The sequence below is a fragment of the Silurus aristotelis genome (genome assembly GCF_946808225.1).
Source record: "Silurus aristotelis genome assembly, chromosome: 6".
Classification (NCBI taxonomy): Eukaryota; Metazoa; Chordata; class Actinopteri; order Siluriformes; family Siluridae; genus Silurus; species Silurus aristotelis.
Genome location: NC_139579.1, coordinates 28,537,656 through 28,558,991, shown reverse-complemented (window position 1 = coordinate 28,558,991; position 21,336 = coordinate 28,537,656). Strand labels below are relative to the sequence as shown.

Below are 21,336 nucleotides of genomic sequence, written 5' to 3'. Positions count from 1 at the left end.
ATAAAGAACATATGTCTTTGAAGCATCCAACTGGATGGTGGGGGTTGTGGATGGATGGATTGGTGGATACGGGGAGGAGGACTTTAGTAAACAAAGTGTTAAACAACAACAACAAAAAAAACACTACCTCCCCAACCTAAACTAAAGCGGGACTTCAGAGAAGGAGGTTTGACCAATAAAATTCAAGTACTGAATCACGTGACTAGGTTCCACGTCTGAACGCTGCTCAGATGGCCTGTTATAAAAACTAAGCTGACTTCTTTCCCTGGCGCCCTATTTAGTGAGCGAAATAGTAACGCTTTTGCGTCATATCCAGTGCACTTGGTTAATAAATGAGTGCGTTTGGGACTCGGGTGCAGGAATTTCGTTTTCCGTGTCTCCAGCGCCAGGATAAGCTGCTTGGTTTCATTCGTTTTAAGCAGATGTTTAGCTTTTAAAGCCATGTGAGATGTTCTGTAGGGAACTATTTCTCCAAAATGGATCTGGAAGAAGCATTTCAGCTGGTCGGAGAGTTTGGAGGACACCAGAAAAGGATGGTTGCTGTTTTGGTACTGCTGCAGGTAATGTTCAGGCTAGTAGGCTTCAAGGTTAGCAATCTTTATAAATATACATGCACGTGCAGAAATTGGAGACAAATGGTTTTGGATGCTTTAGGCTTATTAAGACACACTTGGCAGAGTGAATTATAGTTTATAATTTGTGCGACCAGATGAACACACACACACACACACACATACAGTCTAATCACTGTTTTAGGTTAAAGTGCAATCAGTAACTTTTCATGTCCAGATTTGTTGCTTGAATTTTTTTTTTAACCTTCATCAACTGAATATATCAACTCTCCTTCAGTGTTTTTTTTTTTCTTCTTCTTTATTTGTATTATTTTCAGCATAGTACATTTAATATGAAGAGATTCAGTCTATGCAATAACGTATGGAATTATGTACTAAACAAAAACGTTATACATCACAGAAAATGTTATATTTTTTGATCCACAGCGGATCATCCGTCTCCATACCCCCCTGTCCTCTACATCTGCCTCAAATCTGCTACCTACATGTCTTCCCTCACCACATCCATAAACCTCCTCCTTGGTCTTCCTCTTTTCCTCCTTCCTGGTGGCTCCATCCTCAGCATTCTTCTACCGATATACCCCATAGCCCTCCTCTGCACATGTCCAAACCATCTCAATCTCGCCTCCCTCACCTTGTCTCCGAAACGTCCTACATGCGCTGTCCCTCTAATAATTTCTAATCCTGTCCATCCTCATCACTCCCAACAAAAATCTCAACATCTTCAGCTCTGCTACCTCCAGCTACACCTCCTGTCTTTTATTTAATGCCACTGTCTCTAATCCATACAACATCTAAGTTCTCACCACAGTCCTATAAACTTTCCCTTTCACTCTCGCAGATACCCTTCTATTACAAATCACTCCTGCTATCACTCTTCTCCACCCACTTCACCCTGCCTGCATTCTTTTCTTCACTTCTCTAACACACTCTCCATTACTTTGCACTGTTGTACCTGAACTCCTCCACCTTCTCCACCTCTTCTTCCTGCAACTGCACCACTCCACTGTCCTCCCTCTCATTCACACACACATACTCTGTCTTACTCCTACTGACTTTCATTTCCCTTGTCTCCAGCATGTACCCCCACCTCTCCAGGCTTTTCTCAACTTGCTCCCTACTCTGACCACAAATCACAATATCATCCGCAAACATCATAGTCCATGGAGACTCCTGTCTGACCTCGTCCGTCAACAAATCACCACCGCAAACAGGAAAGGGCTCAGAGCCGATCCTTGATGCAGTTCAACCTCCACCTTAAACCAGTCTGTCGTTCCTACTGAACACTTCACTGCTGTCACACCGTCCTCATACATGTCTTGCACCACCCTCACATACTTCTCTGACACACCCGACTTACTCATTTAATACCACAACTCCTCTCTTGGCACTCTGTTGTACGCTTTCTCTAAATCCACAAACACACACAATGCCACTCCTTCTGACTTTCTCTTTACTTTTCCAAATATTTTCAAAGCAAATAAGGCATCTGTGGTGCTCTTCCTCGGCATTGAACCATACTGTTGCTCACAGATGGTCACCTCTTCTCTCAGCCTGGCTCTCACTACTCTTTCCCATAACTTCATGGTGTGACTGATCAACTTTATTCCCCTGTAGTTACTGCAGGTCTGCACATCTCCATTATTCTTAAAGATCGGTACCAGCACACTCCTTCTCCATTCCTCAGGCATCATTTCACCTTCCAAAACCCTGTTAAACAATCTGGTTAAAAACTCCACTGCTATCTTTTCTAAACATCTCCATGCTTCTACCTGTATGTCATCTGGTCCAACCGACTTTCCATTCTTCATCCTCTTAATCGCTGCTCTCACTTCCTCCTTACTAATCCTATCCACTTCCTGCTTCACCAACTCCACATCATCCACCCTTTTCTCTCTCTCATTTTCCTCATTCATCAGCTGCACAAGATGTCCAAGGTGTCCAACTTCTCATACAGCTCCTCATATGCCTTTTCCTTTGCTTTTGCCACATCCCTCTTCACCTGCTGCTGCATCTCCTTGTACTCCTGCCTACTTTTCTCATCACTCTGTCGATCCCAATTCTGCGTCACCAACCTCTTACTCCCTATGCTCTCCTGCACTTCCTGATTATGATGAGCACAAATGACTAAATGATGTGGAGGTTGAACAAGTAGTTTTAAGAATTTTATTTCTGATCTGAGAACCAATGATTAACTATTCCTCTAAAATGGGTCGAAGGTGAATCTTGATTCTTTAATTAACGAACAGAGCAAAACACAGTTACAATTTCTGAAAATGGATGAACAGCCAGAAAACGAACGAACACTAGTAAAGAACAGTAAAATTGTGAATCCTGTCTTTTGCAATCAATATCCCACATATCCTCCTGTGTATATTTGGATGTTGAAATTCAGCCTTGTGTCTTTTCAATCATTGTCATCCAAACCATATTTCACATCAGGAAATACTAAAACCATGCGCTGTCATACTGACAACTTGACTGAACATTTTGACTTTCCTGTTTATAAATAATGACAAAGGACTTATTCTGATGGCAATATATTCGTTGACACAAATACTTACTTTTGAGAAATGAACTAAGGATTTTAAGAAAATGATAGAGAATGATTTGAGAAAATCTTCAAAGCAACTGAGAAAACTGTTAATGCAGGGGTAGACATAGGGGAAAGTGCAACTTGTGACGTGTTTTATTTTAATACGTTTAGTTAGGCCAGATTTCTCAGAGTTTCAATGCAAGAATGAAGCAAATAAAACAAAAGGATGGTTTTTGTCCTATTTTTTATTAATTGTTTTAATATTTTTTTTCCAAGGGTGCCAATAATTTTGGTAGGTAGGAAAGGGGGACGATAACAAGGCTGCCTATTACATACATCGAACGAAGGAAGAACATGCTCTTGTATTTCTTACAGATCTACATGGCCTGTCAGTGCATGTTTATCGTTTTGATCGGTGCCGTTCCTGAGTACCAGATGGAGGCCGTGACACAGCAAGGAGGAGATTTCACACAAACTGTGACCTTCAAGCAAGACGTCAGCTCCATCGTGACGGAGGTGGGAGAGCTCTCTGATTTACGCAGGAATTATTATCGAGTTAATACGGTGTCCTGCATGATACATAACACAGTAATACAATAAAAGGGGATATAATTATATGCTGAATTAGTGTGGTGCTGAGAGATCTACTCAATTCAATCCTGTAATTTTGCCTACTGATTTCTGTAAAAAAAAAAAAAAAAAAAAAAAGGAAACAGGTTTTTCTTTTTTTCATTGGAGAAGGGAGCATTATAATGTTTATCCCTTTATAGATATAAAAAAATAAAAAATACGAGGACAGGCGGATGCAAGGGCAGGTCAGAGTTTTAATCAAAACAGCGAACAAATCCAACATGTAAGGCAAAAGCATAGATAAAAACAGAAAAGTTTGTGCAACATGAGATTAAATATATGAGATAGAAACAGGTCGTGACCACGGTATCAAAAGGAACAAGAATTAAGGGAACTGAGACACAAAGAGCGTTTACTTCAAAGGCTTTTTAAAAATAATTCTATGGAAACACTTTAAATACAGTGTGTGAGTACATGTGTGTACACATGCATACAATTGTAGCACGGAGAGTCAAAACAGGAAAGTGTTTGTGTGTTCAGGGAGTTGGAATTACCACTGCAGGTACACATGTTGGTTGTTGAGTCTTCTTCTGGCTGAGATCCAACACTAAGACTTTCCTGACGGAAAACTCGAAGTTGCTGCTTTACGTCTGACTGATAAAGAGCTCTCGCACTCGAGACTCCTTTGAAAGTTAAATAAATGTGTTCACGAAGAAAGAAAGAAAGAAAGAAAGAAAGAAAGAAAGAAAGAAAGAAAGAAAGAGAAAAACAGGCTTGTACTTCGCCATATACACCGACCAGGCACAACATTATGACCTTATAACATGATCATTGAGTGAATAACACTGATGATCTCTTTATCATGGCACCTGTTAGTGGGTGGGATTTATTAGGCAGCAAGTGAAGATTTTGTCCTCAAATTGATTTGTTAAAAGCGGGAAAAATAAGGATTTCAGTGACTTTGACAAGGTCCAAATTGTGATGGCTAGACGACTGGGTCAGAGCATCTCCACAACTGCATCTCTTTTGGGGTGTTCCTGGTCTTCAGTGGTCAGTTTCTATCAAAAGTGCTCCAAGGAAGGAACAGTGGTAAACCGGCAACAGGGACATGGGAGTCCAAGGCTCACCGATGAAGCCGGGGAGCGAAAGCTGGCCCGTGTGGTCCGATCCATTGAGCTTCTGTTGGCTCAAATTGCTGAAGAAGTTAATGCTGTTAGGGCTGTTTTGGCAGCAAAAGTGGGACCAACACAATACTAGGCAGGTGGTCATAATGTAATGCCTTAAAGTACAGCAGAATTATTTTATTTAATATCCCAGCCACGGTATTGCACTCCTTTAACTGAGGCTTAAGGGCCTTGCTGAAGGACCCAACAGTGGCAGCTTGGTGGTGCTGTGGCTTTAACAACCAACCATCTGATCAGTAATCCAGAGCCTTAACTATTGAGCCACCATTTCCTTTAAAGTTCACCATATCAACAATTATACATATTTTAAGAAACCTGTTACTACAGAACTTAAAGTGTATTATTACAGGTGCATTATTGCCAGAGCTACTGTTTAAAATTGAGAAGTCAAAAGCACTGTGGTAAAAGATTTGGTCATTATAATGAGCAACCTTTTGACTCTTAACAGTTTTCTTAATGTGATATTAAGATATTGTGCATGCATTTAACACTTTGTGCGTTTGTGTGTTTCGCCAGTGGTACCTGGTCAAAGAGGAGGCGTACAAAGTGAGCCTGGCGGGATCGCTGTTTTTTGTTGGCGTGCTCGTGGGGAACGTGCTGTTCGGACCCATGTCTGATAAAATCGGCAGGAAACCCATCTTCCTCATCAGTACTGACCCTTCTCTCTTATATAGCAATTTCATTATTATTCAATTATTTATATTATTATTATTATGACTCAATCATTATTTTTTTTTTATAATTAAGAACTGTTTTTTACTTTATAAAGGTGTAAATAGTTGTCAGTTGGTCCTCAATGACTTTTTTTAAGTAATTTTTTTCTCAAAGTACAAGCCAACATGAGATTATTAGATACACAATATGGTTGTGTATACGTTACTACACTGATAGAAAGCGAGAGAGATGGTTGGATAAACACACTGGAGTCAATGATAAAATCAGGACATGATAACATGTACTAGACATCCGAGGGTCATATTCTGTCTCTGTATTCACTTCTGTCTCTCTCTCTATCTCTGTTTTACTCTCAGGCCTGTTTTTGGAGTTGCTGTTGGCCTATGGCAGTGCTCTGGCCCCCAATTACGAGCTCTTCGCTCTGTCACGAATGATGGTGGGAATGATGAACGGAGGGATGGCGCTGGTCTGCTTCATTCTCTCGCAGGAGTACGTGGGTAAAGCCTACTGGGCTCTGACAGGTAGCGCCATCTGGAGGCTAAAGAAAAATCACACTCCAACAATCTGTATATTCAGTCAGTATATTCAGTCACGTTCAGCTAATATAACACAACATACACTCAGTGGACAAAGACATTGGGACACCTGTTATTTCCAGTCATATGTGTTTTTTTGACAAACTGTTACCACAAAGTTGGAGGCACACAGTTGTATAGGACGTCTTCGGATGCCGGAACATGAAATTCTTGTAAAAAGATAGCTCCATGAAGATATGCTTTACATGGGTTGGTGTGGAAGATCTTGAGTGTTCTGCTATAGAGCTCTGATATTGAACACTTTGAGGTGAATTGGCTTTGTGACCTGACATCAAGATTCAGTGGTTCACTGTCATTTGTAGACCATACACACACCATACAATAAAATTCTTACTCTGTCAATCCTCCAAGAAGTGCATGATATCAGTGCCTGACTTTATTAACACCCTTGTGGCTGAATGAGCAAAAATCTCCACAAACACACTCCAAACTCCAGTGGAACATCTTCCCAGATGAGTGGAGGGAATTATAAGAGCAAATGTGGACTACATGTGGAATGGGATGTTCAAAACGCACATACCAATCTTATGGTTAGATGTCCCTATACTTTTGTACCTATATAGTTAAAAATACTTTATAATGAACACATTAAAATAGCTTCAGTGTAGTACTATTGAGCAAAAATACTCATTAGTAGCTTTTATAAGTATTCACCCCCTTGAGACTTGAAATGGGATTTTTTATATATAAAATTAACATATTTAGCAAATAGATTTTAAATAAACTGAATGGAAAAAAAGACAAATTTATGTTTAGGCTTAATTTTAAACATTGTGGAAAAGTTTAAAGGGAGGAATAGTAATAGTGTGTGTGTGTTTGTGTGTTCGTTACAGGCACAATAACCAATATGACCTTTGCAGTGGGCATCGCTCTGTTTGCTCTTATCGGCTACTACATCAGGTCCTGGAGAAACCTGGCTACGGCTGTTAACTGCCCCGGCGTGCTGCTCTTTTTTTTCTGCATGTGCGTATGAAAATATTAGCGTTATGGCTGTGACAGCAGAACAAAAAAGGTTATACAGTACGTTCTAGATGAGGATATCGTGAGTAAACATTATTCCAAGAGGTAGTGCATTCCTCGATTTATATATAATATAATAATATAATTCCATGTTATTTTTAGAAACAGGGTCCCTTCCTTTTTTCAAGTGTAAAAGACACAAAAAAAAGACCCTGAAGTAGCAAAAAACAAAGAATGTAGAATGTAGGTCAGCCTTATGTTTGTTCACACAGATGCACTTATTCAATTCAATTCAAGAAATGTTTATTTGTACAGCGATTTTAACATTTGACTAGAGATTATTTTGATAATCGATACATTTTTTTCCTTCTTTGATTAATCGATTAATCCGATTTTTTATACATTTATAATTTTTTTATTCGATATTTTGCTTATAACTACATGAAACCCTAATTCAAGGTATTTATGATTAAAAGTGTATTTTAAAAAAAAGCCACATATTGAGTTTAACTTTTAATTTAGATATTTTAAAGCTCATAGTGGCTGCTTGTTAAGGAGTGCATGGGGGATTTCTCTCTCTTTTGAAAAAATTCACTCATTTCTTTCTGTAAATGAATTTCAATATGCAAGGTGAAGTAAATTGTGTAAATTAACATTTGTATTGTTTTTAACGATAATTGGCGATGGCAAGTTGACAAATAATGGAAAGTAATCTATATAAATTAAATACAACATTATTTTGACAATTTTTGTTAAAAAAAAAAAAACGAAAAAAAAAACATTTTGTTCAGTTGTGAAGATATAATCATCTAGAATATATAATGCATTTAATTTTGTATAATAATTAAATGGTATATGCATACATTAAATATACAAACATCGAAAGCAATCATTTGAACATAGTAAAGCCGGTGTAAATCATGTCTAAAAACAGATAAGTTACCTGTTATAATGCTATAAAAAATGGAACAGATAAATGCAAACTAACATGTTTGATAAAAAAAAGGGGAAATTATGTATTAGTGTAGACATGCTGAAGCATTCGCTGAAACCCACAACAGTGACAAAAAATGTGATCGTTTACTGCTGCTGCTATTTGCTGCTTTTAGATTCAGTGTTTGTTCGCACCGTTTGAATTGAATCCATCACTACGTCACGAGCGAGCTGATGTGTTTTCTTTTCACGTGCTCGCAAATCACTGTGTTACTTCCATACCACACAAGCCCCGCTTTGCATAAATACGCATAACGCTTTTGCCCAACTAATCGATAATGGCATTGGTTGACAACGAATTTCATTATCGATTATTATTAATTTGATCGATTAATTGTTGTAGCCCTACATTTGACCTTGTCCCAAAGCAGCTTTACAGAAATAGATCATAAATAGAAATTCTAGCGACAAAAAACAGGTTCTACGTTAATTCCTATTGAGTGTGCCAATGGCGACAGTGGAAAGGAAAACCACCCTGAAATGGTATGTAAGAGGAACCTTTGTAGTCTTTGCTTTACACTGGGATTAAGTGTGTGTGTGTGTGTGTTTTTTCAAATGTTCTCTTAAAGATATTTTTCCAGTGAAATAATAAAGCATACTAATTTTTTTTTTATTTTTATAATTTGGAATATTACACAATATCAAAGTAATAATGAAAAAAAAATTCATGAAATGAAATGTTGCTTTTTAATTCTGAAATTGCTTGTTTGTGTGTGTTATTGGTAGCATGCTGCCTGAGTCTCCACGCTGGCTGTACTCTCAGGGTCGCACGGCGCAGGCAGAGAAAGTGCTGCAGGATTTTGCTCGCCGGAATGGAAAAGGAAGTGTGATTTTGAAGCTGCGGAAAACTCCAGGCACAACGGGCTCAGAGACGTCCAGTGCAGGACTGCTGCAGCTGGTCAGCCATCGTGTGCTGCGCTGCAGGACTGTCGTCCTCATGTATGTCTGGTGAGTAATAAGAGTGCGCACTGAGACTGCTGGAACACTAAACATTCTACTTAATCACTAGGTGGCACCATCATGTTTCTCAGGTTCTCCTGGTGGCTGCTTGTGCCCTAAACTGCAAAAGAAGTGTTTAAGGTTGAATCCAGTGAATGTTCCCCTTAACGCCATGTATAGTGTGTAATCCAAATGAGAGCACAAGCCAAAATACACCGTATGGACAAAAGTATGTGGACACCTGGACAAGATTTGTGTAAGCTTTTTGAACATTTCTTTCCACATTTAGTTTATTGGTTGTTATAGTAAACTCTACGTTTCTGGTCAGATTTGTGCTCATTCAGCCACAATGGTGCTACTTTAGTCAGGTGCTGCTGTAGGGTGAGGAGGCCTGGAGTGCAGTCAAATTCCAATAATCTCAAAGGGGTTCAGTAATGTTGAGGTCATTACTCTGTAGCAGGCCACTCAAGATCTTCCACTTCAATGTCTTGAGACTTAGTTTAAATAAAGGGAGAATATAATGCTAACACATCCAGAGACATCCTATACAATTGCAATTGTGTGTCTCCAACTTTGTGGTAATAGTTTTAGGGACAATAAAACATATAGCTGGAAAAGTCAAGTGTCCCAAAATCATATAGTTTATTCTTAGTGTATTAATGTATGGGCTTTGTTGTTGAATATGATAATCATTCCAGATTTATATGCAGATTGATTTATATGCTGTTTAGATTGTGGAAATAAACTAGAAGGCGTGGCCTAAAGTTGGAACTCAGAGATACTGTAGATCGATGCTATTGAGATTATAATTTTTTTTTTCAACAAATAAAATCAAATTTGGGCAAATCCTTTGTGTGATTTGTGTTTAGCTGTGAAAATGAATGCCTACGTTTACATGTATTGTAGACCATTAGTCTGGGGACTGGAATTGAGTATAGTTAGAAAAGCAAGTGATCATTTAAAGTGCTTCTAGAAGAGGTAGGTCTGTCTGTTCAGACATCAAGTTCATGTTACCACCTGGGTGTCTGAAAAAAGAAAGATCTTGAAGCATGCTGTGTGTCTGTATGTGTGGTGTGTGTGTGTGTGTTGCAGGTATGCATGCAGTCTGGTGTATTATGGACTGACGATGAATGCAAGTGATGATAAAGGAAACCTATATCTCACTGTAGCCATGTACGGCCTGGTGGAGCTGCCAGCTTACCCACTGTGCATATACTTCATCAATAAGGCCTGGTATTTAGAGAGACACACACACACACACACACACACACACACATTGCATTTTGCGATTTTTGACTATACATGAGCTATTCATATAGTATTATTTTTATTTTAAACTCAACAAAATTTGTGAATTAATTCCATAAATGTTTTATTTACTACTTTAAATAAATAATACAATAATTAAAACAATTTTTTAAAACATTTTAATTTAATTTATTAGTACAAACTCTGTTTTGAAATTTTACTACGAACTTTTCGAGCCACTCGTGGCTTCTCGTAAACGATCAGATTTTTCGCGTTACTCTCAGTCCGGTTCCAAAAGAAAGTCGCGAACTATCGAGGTCACGATTGTCAAGGTCATGAGTATCAAGGTTCCACTGTATATATATATATATATATATATATGAAATTTCTTTTTTTAATTCCCACTCGTTCTCTCCTCTTTCTCTCTCCCTCCTCTGTCTCAGGTCAGGGAGACGAAAATCTTTAGCGAGTTTTCTTATCCTTGCTGGCCTGTGCTGTCTTCTCTCAGTGGTGGTGCCTGTTCAATCTGGTGAGAATATAATACTGCATTTTGTCACAAATAATTTATAAACATACCTGCAGTAATAACTAAATAGGATAAATAAGATTGGCCAAAAAAGATCTACTTCGACATTGGAGTTTGTAAAGAATATTAACAAGGTTAAACACGTTTAATGAAACAATAGACATGCGAGCACAATACATTGTGTTAGATTCTAGATTCTGATTGGGCAGATAACGAGGCTTACTTTTTTTCTGCAAGGAAAATCACGGATATTTATTTTAAAAGCCAACACATGCAGGTGCTAAGTATAATTGTATATAAAAAATATGCAATTGTTGATATGCGCACATTTTTATAAGAGATGTTTTTTTGTTTTTTTTTTGCACCAATGCAACAAGTCTTTTTCATTAGGGTTCAGTAACAGGAGTAAAGCTGATACTTTATTTTTAGGACATGAAAAAGATTTTTGGAAAGATGGCTTCTCAGGAACATGACAGGCTGCATTCATTTTATTACTATATTAAATTAAATAATAAAAGATGGTGGAATGACTGTTTAAACTGTGTAGCCTAGCCTAGTACACGTAGCGAGAGGACCACTTTGGAAAACTGAGCCAATTAGCTTCGCGATATATTATACTGGGATATAAAAAGTTTACTTTAGGTGCTTGAAACACTACACCAGGAGCTGGGGTTTGAGCCGCAGTTTGACCTCTACTGCTTTCTACTGGTCACTAATTAAAGTTGCAGTGGCAGTCTGTAACAGCTAGTCAGCTAACAACCAGCCAGCTAGCTGGATTTAGCTGGTTAGGTGAAGGAGAAGTAGCCGGCGGCTTATCCCTGAAATCATCTGAAATCACAACCACATGCAGGCCCGTGACACTGTCACTGCATGCTAACAATATGAATACGAGTGGACCAGAATAAGTGCTAATAAAATGACTTACTCATGGTTTATGATCTTGTGATCTGGTGTCACCCAGAAATTCAAAGGTTCCCTTATATGTCTGGTTTCTATCACATCATCTTTTAACGTTAGCTCTAATCTGTTCATAGTTAATCTACATCTTCATCCAGATTTTTGTCATTTCTGTCATTCTGGTTTGTGACGATGTCTGCTGTTGCAAGCATTTTTCCGGGTGAACTAAGGGCGATGAATTCTCTTCACAGGCATCAAGAGTTTTTCTTTAAGACGTGTTTAATTAGTGCCATTTGCTGTTGGATACGCATCACAAAGCAAAATATAAAGCCCACAAATATAAGATGTTTGTTCTGTCTGTTTTCTCTGTCTCTTCTTTCTTATTTGAGTGTTTCTCTGTCTGTCTCTCTTGTTATCGTTCTGCCTGTGCTTTTAACTATCTGTCTCTATAACTTATTATCTATAATAACTATAATTGCTCTCTCTCTCTCTCTCTTAGGTTCAGTGATCAGTGGCAGCTCTTTTGCTCTGTTGGGAAAACTGATGGTCAGTGCTGCTTTCAACATTGTCTATGTGTACACATCAGAACTTTATCCCACTGTTATCAGGTATCTCTCTCTCTTTCACACACACACACACACACATACACACACACACACACACACACACACACACACACACACACACACACACACAGTGTAATCCCTATAGTTTAATAATTCTTGCAGGGAATAGAAAGGGCTATCCACTTTGTAATTCATACATAATGCATTTGTGTGTGTGTGTGTGTGTGTGTGTGTGTGTGTGTGTGTGTGTGTGTGTGTGTGTGTGTGTGTGTGTGTGTGTGTGGTATAGGAACGCAGGGCTTGGTGTGTGCTCCATGTCTTGTAGGGTTGGAGGCATTTTGGCTCCTTTTGTGCCCAGTATGGTAAGTACTGTCTAATTTGCAAGTTCTATTTTTTATACCTCTTTTTACATATCCTGTTAGAATGTACAAAAATGTATATACATTTCTAAATAAATAAAAAAAAAAAAAAAAAAAAAAAATATATATATATATATATATATATATATATATATATATATATATATATATATATATATATATATATAGTACAGACCAAAAGTTTGGACACACCTGCTCATTTAAAGAGTTTTCTTTATTTTCATGACTATGAAAATTGTAGCGTCACACTGAAGGCATCAAAACTATGAATTAACACGTGGAATTATATACATAACAAAAAAGTGAACTGAAAATGTCATATTGTAGGTTCTTCAAAGTAGGCATCAAGAGAATGCCAAGAGTGTGCAAAGCAGTAATCTAAGCAAAAGGTGGCTACTTTGAAGAACCTACAATATGACATATTTTCAGTTGTTTCACACTTTTTTGTTATGTAAATAATTCCACATGTGTTAAATCATAGTTTTGATGCCTTCAGTGTGACGCTACAATTTTCATAGTCATGAAAATAAAGAAAACTCTTTGAATGAGAAGGTGTGTCCAAACTTTTGGTCTGTACTGTGTGTATATATATATATATATATATATATATATATATATATATATATATATATATATATATATATATATATATATATATATATATATATATAAATTTGACAGGGGTTTTATACACTTCCCAGTCACTCTAAAACACACCCCAGCTAACTTGTATGGCAGCAGCACAATGCATAAAATCTTGAAGATACAGGTGAAGAGCTACACTAATTTTCACATCAAACATCAGGTTTGTCCAGCTTGGGTGAGTCTGTGCCCTCTGTAGTGTCAGAGTCCTGCTTACGGCTGACAGTTTTGCAACATGATGATTCTGTACTTTGGCATGCTGTGCATTCTGAGATGCTCTTCTGCTCACGAGGGCTGCAAAAGTGGTTATATGAGTTACGATAATATACCTATCACCCCAGACAAGTCTGGCCATTCTCCTCTGTCCATTCTCATCCACAAAGGTATTTCTGCTGCTCACTGGATGTTTTGCTATTTTGTTTTGTTGCACCTCTGGCACCAACGATCACGCTATGCGTAAGATCCTCGAGAGTTTGCCATGAACATTAATACGAAGCTCTTGACCTGCATCTGCATAGTTTTATGCACTGCATTGGGATAATTGCATGAATAAACAGGAGTACAGGTATTTCTGATAGAGAGGCTGTTTGCACATTGCTATACACAGATGCTTTTTTGAGATTCACTGATTTTAGCTATGACGTAGAGACCTGCACAAACGGGTGCGGCGCAGGACAAGCTGGAGAAAATTATATATTTTGCGGGAGCGGGACTGAGAAATCCGTCTCGTGCAGTCCTCTACTTTGACGTGTTTTGTTGTTCGTTCAGAAAGTGCTGAATGCATCAATGCCATTCATGGTGTTCTGCCTGACGGGTGTGTCGGCCGGAGCCATGGGACTACTTCTCCCTGAAACCTTTAACAAGCCAGTGGCAGAGACGCTGGAGGAGCTCTCCGCCCCGGCTTACCAGCGAATCCTGGACACGCAGGTAACATTGTCTCCACCTACAGGTGAGATGATTGTTCAGTTTCAGTACTGTGGGTGCTGTAATGTGTATTGTTGTGTATTTTTGTGCATAGGTTCATCTGCTGGCGGATGAGCACTTGTCAAAACGCAGAGGATCTGAAAGTGAATGAAGCACACACATACACACACAGGAACATAGAGGCATGGACAAATCCAGCAAAGGACTCTCATTCTTGTATATCATGCCAATTTGACTTACTTAAACTGTGTGTGTGTGTGTGTGTGTGTGTGTGTGTGTGTGTGTGTGTGTGTGTGTGTGTGTGTGTGTGCACTTAGTGCCTTCTCTGAACATAGCACCGAAGGGATCAAGTGAAACTGCACTCCAGCAGATGAGGACATGACCAAATGCTGACTATGTAATTCTTCATTCCGTTTCATGATCATGCCATTAATACTGCTGCTAGTGAATAATTCCTAAATGATATCTGCAGACATCGCTGACTTATTTCACACCATTAATTGACATTATGGATGTGTGTCAGAAAACACTACGACATTAATGCTGCACACCAGCTGTAACAGACTTGTGCAACATTCATAAATGCCTCAATTGTCAACTGATGTAGCGTTATGTACATGTATAGCTGTATATGGTGTGTAATTTGGGGACTTTCTCTGGACTGGGAGGGGAGAATATAAATTAATAAAAAAATGATGAAAAGAGAATGTGCTTACCTGCTAAAAATTATGTACTCGTTTTTATTATTTTTATTTAATAAAGTCTGTTTAAAACCTCATAAATGCTACATATTATCTAATAAGATATAAAAATAAAGCTTTTATTTTAAATCAGTCATGCTAAATATGTCAGTGAAATGCAGGTTCAGGATTCAAAGAAATTAGATAATCAGTTCATTCATAGCGAAAATTACCTTACTAAAAGTCTTTCTTATACTTGCAATAAGTAAAGGGGTGTAGGCAGAAATATCTGTAGCATTGCAAAAAATAACATTTAGCAGGTCAAAATATCTTGAATATAGTCAGATATAAAATATTTTCCTACTTAAACACAAGAATATAGGTGTCACAGAACACCAGATGGCAGAAAACAGGAGTAAAACAAGGTGTAATTTTTTTTATCCTCGAAAAGAACAAACACAGAAGATTCAGAAACTGGAGTGCAGGACCATACAACCTCCCAATCGATTAGGTATTCCAGCATAGGGCTCCGACATCGAGAGTCTAGAATCTCTCGGACGGAGTATACGGACGGTTGGTCCAACACCTCAGGGGGAGGCGGATCGTTAGTAGCTCCGGGGTTATCTGTGGCAGAGGGAGAAAAGGGCTTTAGGAACAACACATGGATTGTAGGGTGGATGCGGTGCCTGGGAGGTCAAGCCAATAGGACATGGCATTGATACACCTCAGTATAGTGAACGGCCCGATGTAACGAGGACTGAGATTCCTGCAGGGAAGTTGGGTCGTAGATCTCGGGTTGAGAACCATACCTCTTCTCCTGGTTAGTAGGGAGGAGTTTTCCATTTCCAAGGATCTGTGGACCTTTTCGTGGTCCTGAAGGCTCTTTGTAGCTGGTTATGTGCTGACTCCCAGACTCTCTTACTCTCTCTGAACCAGTTATCCACTGTGGGGGCGTTGGAAGGTTCTTCCGTCCAGGGGAACAGTGGAGGTTGGAAGCCGAGTACACACTGAAACGGAGTCAGGCCGGTGGTTTCTTGTTGTTTTTTGCTCTGTTTGGCGGTTAGTCTGTGGATGATAACCAGAGGATAAGTTAACAGTGACAACGCGTTAAAGAACGCCTTCTAAACGTGGAAAGTGAACTGAGGACCCCGGTCCGGCACTATTTCTTCCGGGAGGCCATGATTACAAAACACGTGTTAGATAAGTTTTCTCAGCTAGAGCTGTAGGCAGACTTTGGAGGTGAACCAATCTGCAGGCTTTGGAGAAGTGTTCTACGGCTACCAGGATGCAGGTGTTACCATAAGAGTGAGGCAGATTAGTGATGAAAATTAATTCCCCAGGTTGTTGTGGGACCAGTAGGGGAACCAGTTTTCCCACTGGTAAGTGTCGAGTGGTTTTTGAAATGGCACAGACAGAGTAGCCTTAGACGTACCTAGTAACGTCTCCGATCTTACCCGAGCTTCGTGGACTGAACTCAACAGGGGTTGACGGCAGATTTTTGGGACCAATGTCTTCCCCTCAGGGCATTCTGGTGCAGCAGGTTCCAAAAGGGTTGCCGTTCTGATTTCCTCATCTCTATTCCACACGATGGGACTGAGGATAAGACTAGGTGGAATGATAGGCTCCAGATCAGTGGGGTCGTTGATTCCTAAAAGGGCATCCGCTTTAACATTTTTGGCGCCAGGACGATAGGTGATAGTATATTGAAAGTGAGTAAAGAATAATGCCCATCTGGCCTGACGGGGGTTAAGGAGTTTTGCAAAGGTATTGGAGGTTCTTGTGATCAGTGATCACGGTAAATGGATGCATCGCCCCCTCCAACCAGTGTCGCCACTCTTACAGAGCCAGTTTGATCGCCAGCAGTTCTCGATTACCGATGCCATAGTTTTGTTCAGCGGGAGAGAGTATCTTGAAGAAGGTGCAAGGTTGAAGGCGTGGAGGATTAACCATATGTTCTGACAGTGCGGCCCCTGTGACTATGGAGGAGGCGTCCATCTCTACTGTAAATGCAAACTGGGGATCCTGGTGTTGAAGGAGAGGGGCGGTACTGAACTTTCGCTTGAGCTCAGTGAAGGATTCCTCAGCCTCCTGGTTCCAGACTACGGTCTTGGTGAGCGGGGCAGTGACCAAACTAAAATTGTGAATGAACTTCCGATAGATATTGGAAAATCTTAGGAAACATTGGAGTTCTTTCGTGGAGCCCGGGCGAGGCCAGTCTCGGACTGCCTTGACTTTCCCCTGGTCCATTTGTATCTCAGATGGACTGATCAGGTAACCCAGGAACTGTACACAGGATTGAGGGAACTCACACCTCTCCAGCTTCAGGTAGAGGTGGTGTTCCCGTAATCGTTCCAAGACTTGGGTGACATGACACCGATGTTCAGTCAGACTTCGAGAGTATATAAAGATGTCATCGATGTACACGATGACGAACCAACTGTCTGAACAATTCGTTCATAAAAGTCTGGAACACCGCTGGAGAAATGAAGAGTCCATACGGCATATTTACAGTGCCCTGAGGGGGTGATGAAGGCTGTCTTCCATTTATTGCCCTTGTTTATGCACACTAGATTGTAGGCACTCCAGCGATCTAGCTTGGTAAATACAGAGGGACCGGGTAAGGGAGTTGTACAATTTGGGAGTTTCGATTTCAATAATCAATACACGGCCGGAGACTGCCGTCCTTATTCTCGACAAAGAAGCTGAAATCTGCTGAAGAAGAGGATGGGGTGAAAAAGCCCTGTTGTAAGGCTTTATTAATACAGGCCTCCATAGCCGGATGCTCTGGGATTTACAGCGGGTAGATTCGACTCTTCGGCAGTTTTGCAGGTGGTATTAAGTCAATTGCGCAATCCCCTGGGCGATGAGGGGGTAGGCGAGTGGCAGCCTGCTTGCTGAACACATCCTGGAAGGACTAATACTCAGGGGGAACCTCCACTTCCTTTTGAGTCTCTGGACTTTTGATTTGTGTTGAGGCGAGGGAAACTAGGACCGATTGTGGTTGGGGTAGGTTATGGAGACCAGGCCAGTCAAGCACACCAACATCATGGACATTTAACTGACTTTTGGTGCTTTTGGCAGTGTGGGCAGGTGCCAAATCCTGCTGGAAATGGAAATCTGCATCTCCATAAAGCTAATCAGCAGAGGGAAGCATGAAGTGCTCTGGGGTTGATAAAAACACAGTGGACCAACACCAGGAGATGACATGACTCCCCAAACCACCACTGACTATGCAAACTTTACACTGGACCTCAAGCAACTTGAATTTTGTGCCTCTCCTCTCTTTCTCCAGACTCTGGGACCTTGATTTCGCAATGAAATGCAAAATCTTCTTTCATCTGAAAAGACGATTTTGGCCCACTGAGCAACAGTCCAGTGCTTTTGTCTTTTGCCCAGGTAAGACACCTCTGACATTGTCTCTGGCTCTGGTGTTTGGATTTAATTAACTGATTAGAGTGTGACACCACGAGTCTCCAATATTGAACTTTTTCCTCAATATTATAATTTTCTGAGAGTGAATTTTGGGTTTCCATTAGCTGTAAGCCATAATCATCTAAATGAAAAGAAATAAACACTTGAAATATATCAGTCTGTGTGTGATGAATCTATATAATATACCAGTTTCACTTTTTGTATTGAATTACAAAAATAATAAAACGTTTTATTATCCTAATTAATTGAGATGCACCTGTACATTGGGCAATATTGGGCTCAAGGTTTAAAGCACCATGAACATGATCTTGAAGAAAACCTGAATATATTTGAACAAATATTAACTGTCACAGTCACATTTTCTTTATGCTCTAACCTTGGCGTGGCTTTCTTTCAATGTTTTGTGCAAAGATCTTGTTTTGTAGGGAGCCAGTTTAACAAGCATAACAAAAGTAATCAGTGCATGAAAAAACATCCTGAAACCTTTCTAACTATTTGTGATCTCTGATGACAATGAATGTAATGCTTTGATTAAGTTGTTGGATACTGTAGCTATGTACAGATATATAAGCTTTATCAGTTAAGTCTGTTATCTGATATCAGCTATAAGAATGTCACTGATGTTTCTGTTTCTGAATTAAATCTTCAAATGCATTTTACTTGCTAACTCCTATTGGGGGTTACAAACATTATGATGTTTCAAGAACTATTCAGGCCAGGCACATTGTCCAGTCAAAACTTTCATACCACTATGTATGAATAGTAAAATGTGAAGTGTCTTCCAATTACAAAGTCTGCTTAAAGAACATATAGGACACAGTGCAAAAGAATGCTGCCAAAAGTCATATGATCATTTAGTGTCTGTTGTGCATTGCCATGATTTTATCTAAACTATTCAACTTTTCAGCACAAAGTGACACCACAACCCCAAGAATGTGCTAAACTCTTCATGCATGCCGAAGGTCTTGTAGTTTTTCTCAAAAAACTCAGATCATTCTCTCCGTTTTGCTGGAGAATTAAATGTATTTGATTAAAATATACTTAAAGTGCATTTACAAATGATTCACAAACAAGAAGAAATACAGTTAGAATATTTAGAATTATTAGGTCATTTAGTTTGACACACTTTATGTTTTTATTTTTGGGAATCTTTATGCTTTTTCACACTTTTTACACTGTTACAACACACGATTTTATCAAATGATTGGCGCTATTGAATATTAAAAAACGTGCAAGTACACAAGTAATCTCAGTGGATATTAAAGTGGCTAGAGAGTGTAGCTTGTTCACACTTGCAAAACCTGCTCTACATGTTTACATATCACCGTATACAATATTTTAATGTTTTATGACACATGAACACATCAAAATAAATCACTTATTATGTGACTCACAGAGACATAAATAGAAAATATCTCCATATATTTAAAGCCTGCTATTTTCTTTGCCATGTAAGAGTCCTTTATTAATCCTTCATTATAAGACCTATTTTGGCATAAAGGTAAAAAAGCATAAATATGTTTTGATGTACAATTTTTTTTACAGAAAACATTGTTGTATATATTTCATACATCATCTCTAACATATTTAGTTTCATAACTTTAAAAAATCAAATAGTAAATAGTCACCAAGCAGATTTAAAGAAATGTGGCTGTAAATGTAGATCTCCAGCCAGAGATGAACCAGAACAAGGTAGAATCCTTAAGATAATTTACCCTCTTCTGAGTGTTACCAGATAATCATTTGCATATTGATTGAAAAGTCCAGATATGTGTACAAGGCAATCTGGAAAAGTACAACAACAGTTTTCATATATAGGTCAGCAGGGTGGACCAGCCCGCAGCATCGCAGAGGTCTTGGAGGGACACTCCAGAGGACCAAACCTTAGAGGCTGCTATGCTCAGGGTGGAAAGGAGCGGGGAGACCAGAGGACTCGTTGAAAGATGCGATAGCGTCGATAATCCATCTGCTGAGAGTCTGCTTGTTAGCAGGAAGGCCTCCCCTCGGAGGGCGGTAGCAGAGGAACAGTTGTTCTGACTTCCTCCAGGGACATGTGGTGTGGACCCCGTGAGGGACGCATCCGTCGTAAGCATTAAACAACGACCAGGGGCTCCCAACACAGGGCCTTGAAATAGGAACCCGGGATCTCTCCAAACATCTAAGACACGTGGGGCTCTCCGCATGACCTTAATTATACAGAGGGGATTCCCCCTATGTGAGAACCCTTGGGGCCTGAGCCACCACTGAAAGGGTCTCATGAACAGGAGGCCAAGTGGAATCACATTGGACGCTGCTGCCATAAGGCCGAGGAGTCTCTGGAACTGCCCTTCTCTGACCTTCCTGACGGCCTCAAGGATGGACGCAATGTGGGCAGGGGAAAGCTGCGCGCACATAGTTGTCAAATCACAGTGAGGAAAAAAAGTATTTGAACACCCTGCTATTTTGCAAGTTCTCCCACTTAGAAATCATGGAGGGGTCTGAAATTGTCATCGTAGGTGCATGTCCACTGTGAGAGACATAATCTAAAAAAAAAATCCAGAAATCACAATGTATGATTTTTTAACTATTTATTTGTATGATACAGCTGCAAATAAGTATTTGAACACCTGAGAAAGTCAATGTTAATATTTGGTACAGTAGCCATTGTTTGCAATTACAGAGGTCAAACGTTTCCTGTAGTTTTTCACCAGGTTTGCACACAGTGCAGGAGGGATTTTTGCCCACTCCTCCACACAGATCTTCTCTAGATCAGTCAGGTTTCTGCACGGAGTTTGAGCTCCCTCCAAAGATTCTCTATTGGGTTTAGGTCTGGAGACTGGCTAGGCCATGCCAGAACCTTGATATGCTTCTTACAGAGCCACTCCTTGGTTATCCAGGCTGTGTGCTTTGGGTCATTGTCATGTTGGAAGACCCAGCCTCGACCCATCTTCAATGCTCTAACTGAGGAAAGGAGGTTGTTCCCCAAAATCTCGCAATACATGGCCCCGGTCATCCTCTCCTTAATACAGTGCAGTCG

At 39.7% G+C, this 21,336-nt stretch overlaps 1 protein-coding gene across 1 annotated transcript; it reads left to right on the top strand.

Moving 5' to 3' along the window:
- The first annotated feature begins 303 nt into the window (after positions 1–303).
- On the top strand, positions 304–14,915 carry slc22a15 (solute carrier family 22 member 15). Its single transcript, XM_083544726.1, has 13 exons — positions 304–560; positions 3,484–3,624; positions 5,379–5,511; positions 5,894–6,058; positions 6,967–7,096; positions 8,813–9,034; positions 10,118–10,258; positions 10,717–10,802; positions 12,196–12,304; positions 12,552–12,624; positions 14,053–14,211; positions 14,303–14,351; positions 14,526–14,915. Exons 1-13 carry the CDS (start codon positions 477–479, stop codon positions 14,588–14,590), a joined length of 1,557 nt encoding a protein of 518 aa, XP_083400852.1. The 5' UTR covers positions 304–476; the 3' UTR covers positions 14,591–14,915.
- Positions 14,916–21,336: the final 6,421 nt, after the last annotated feature.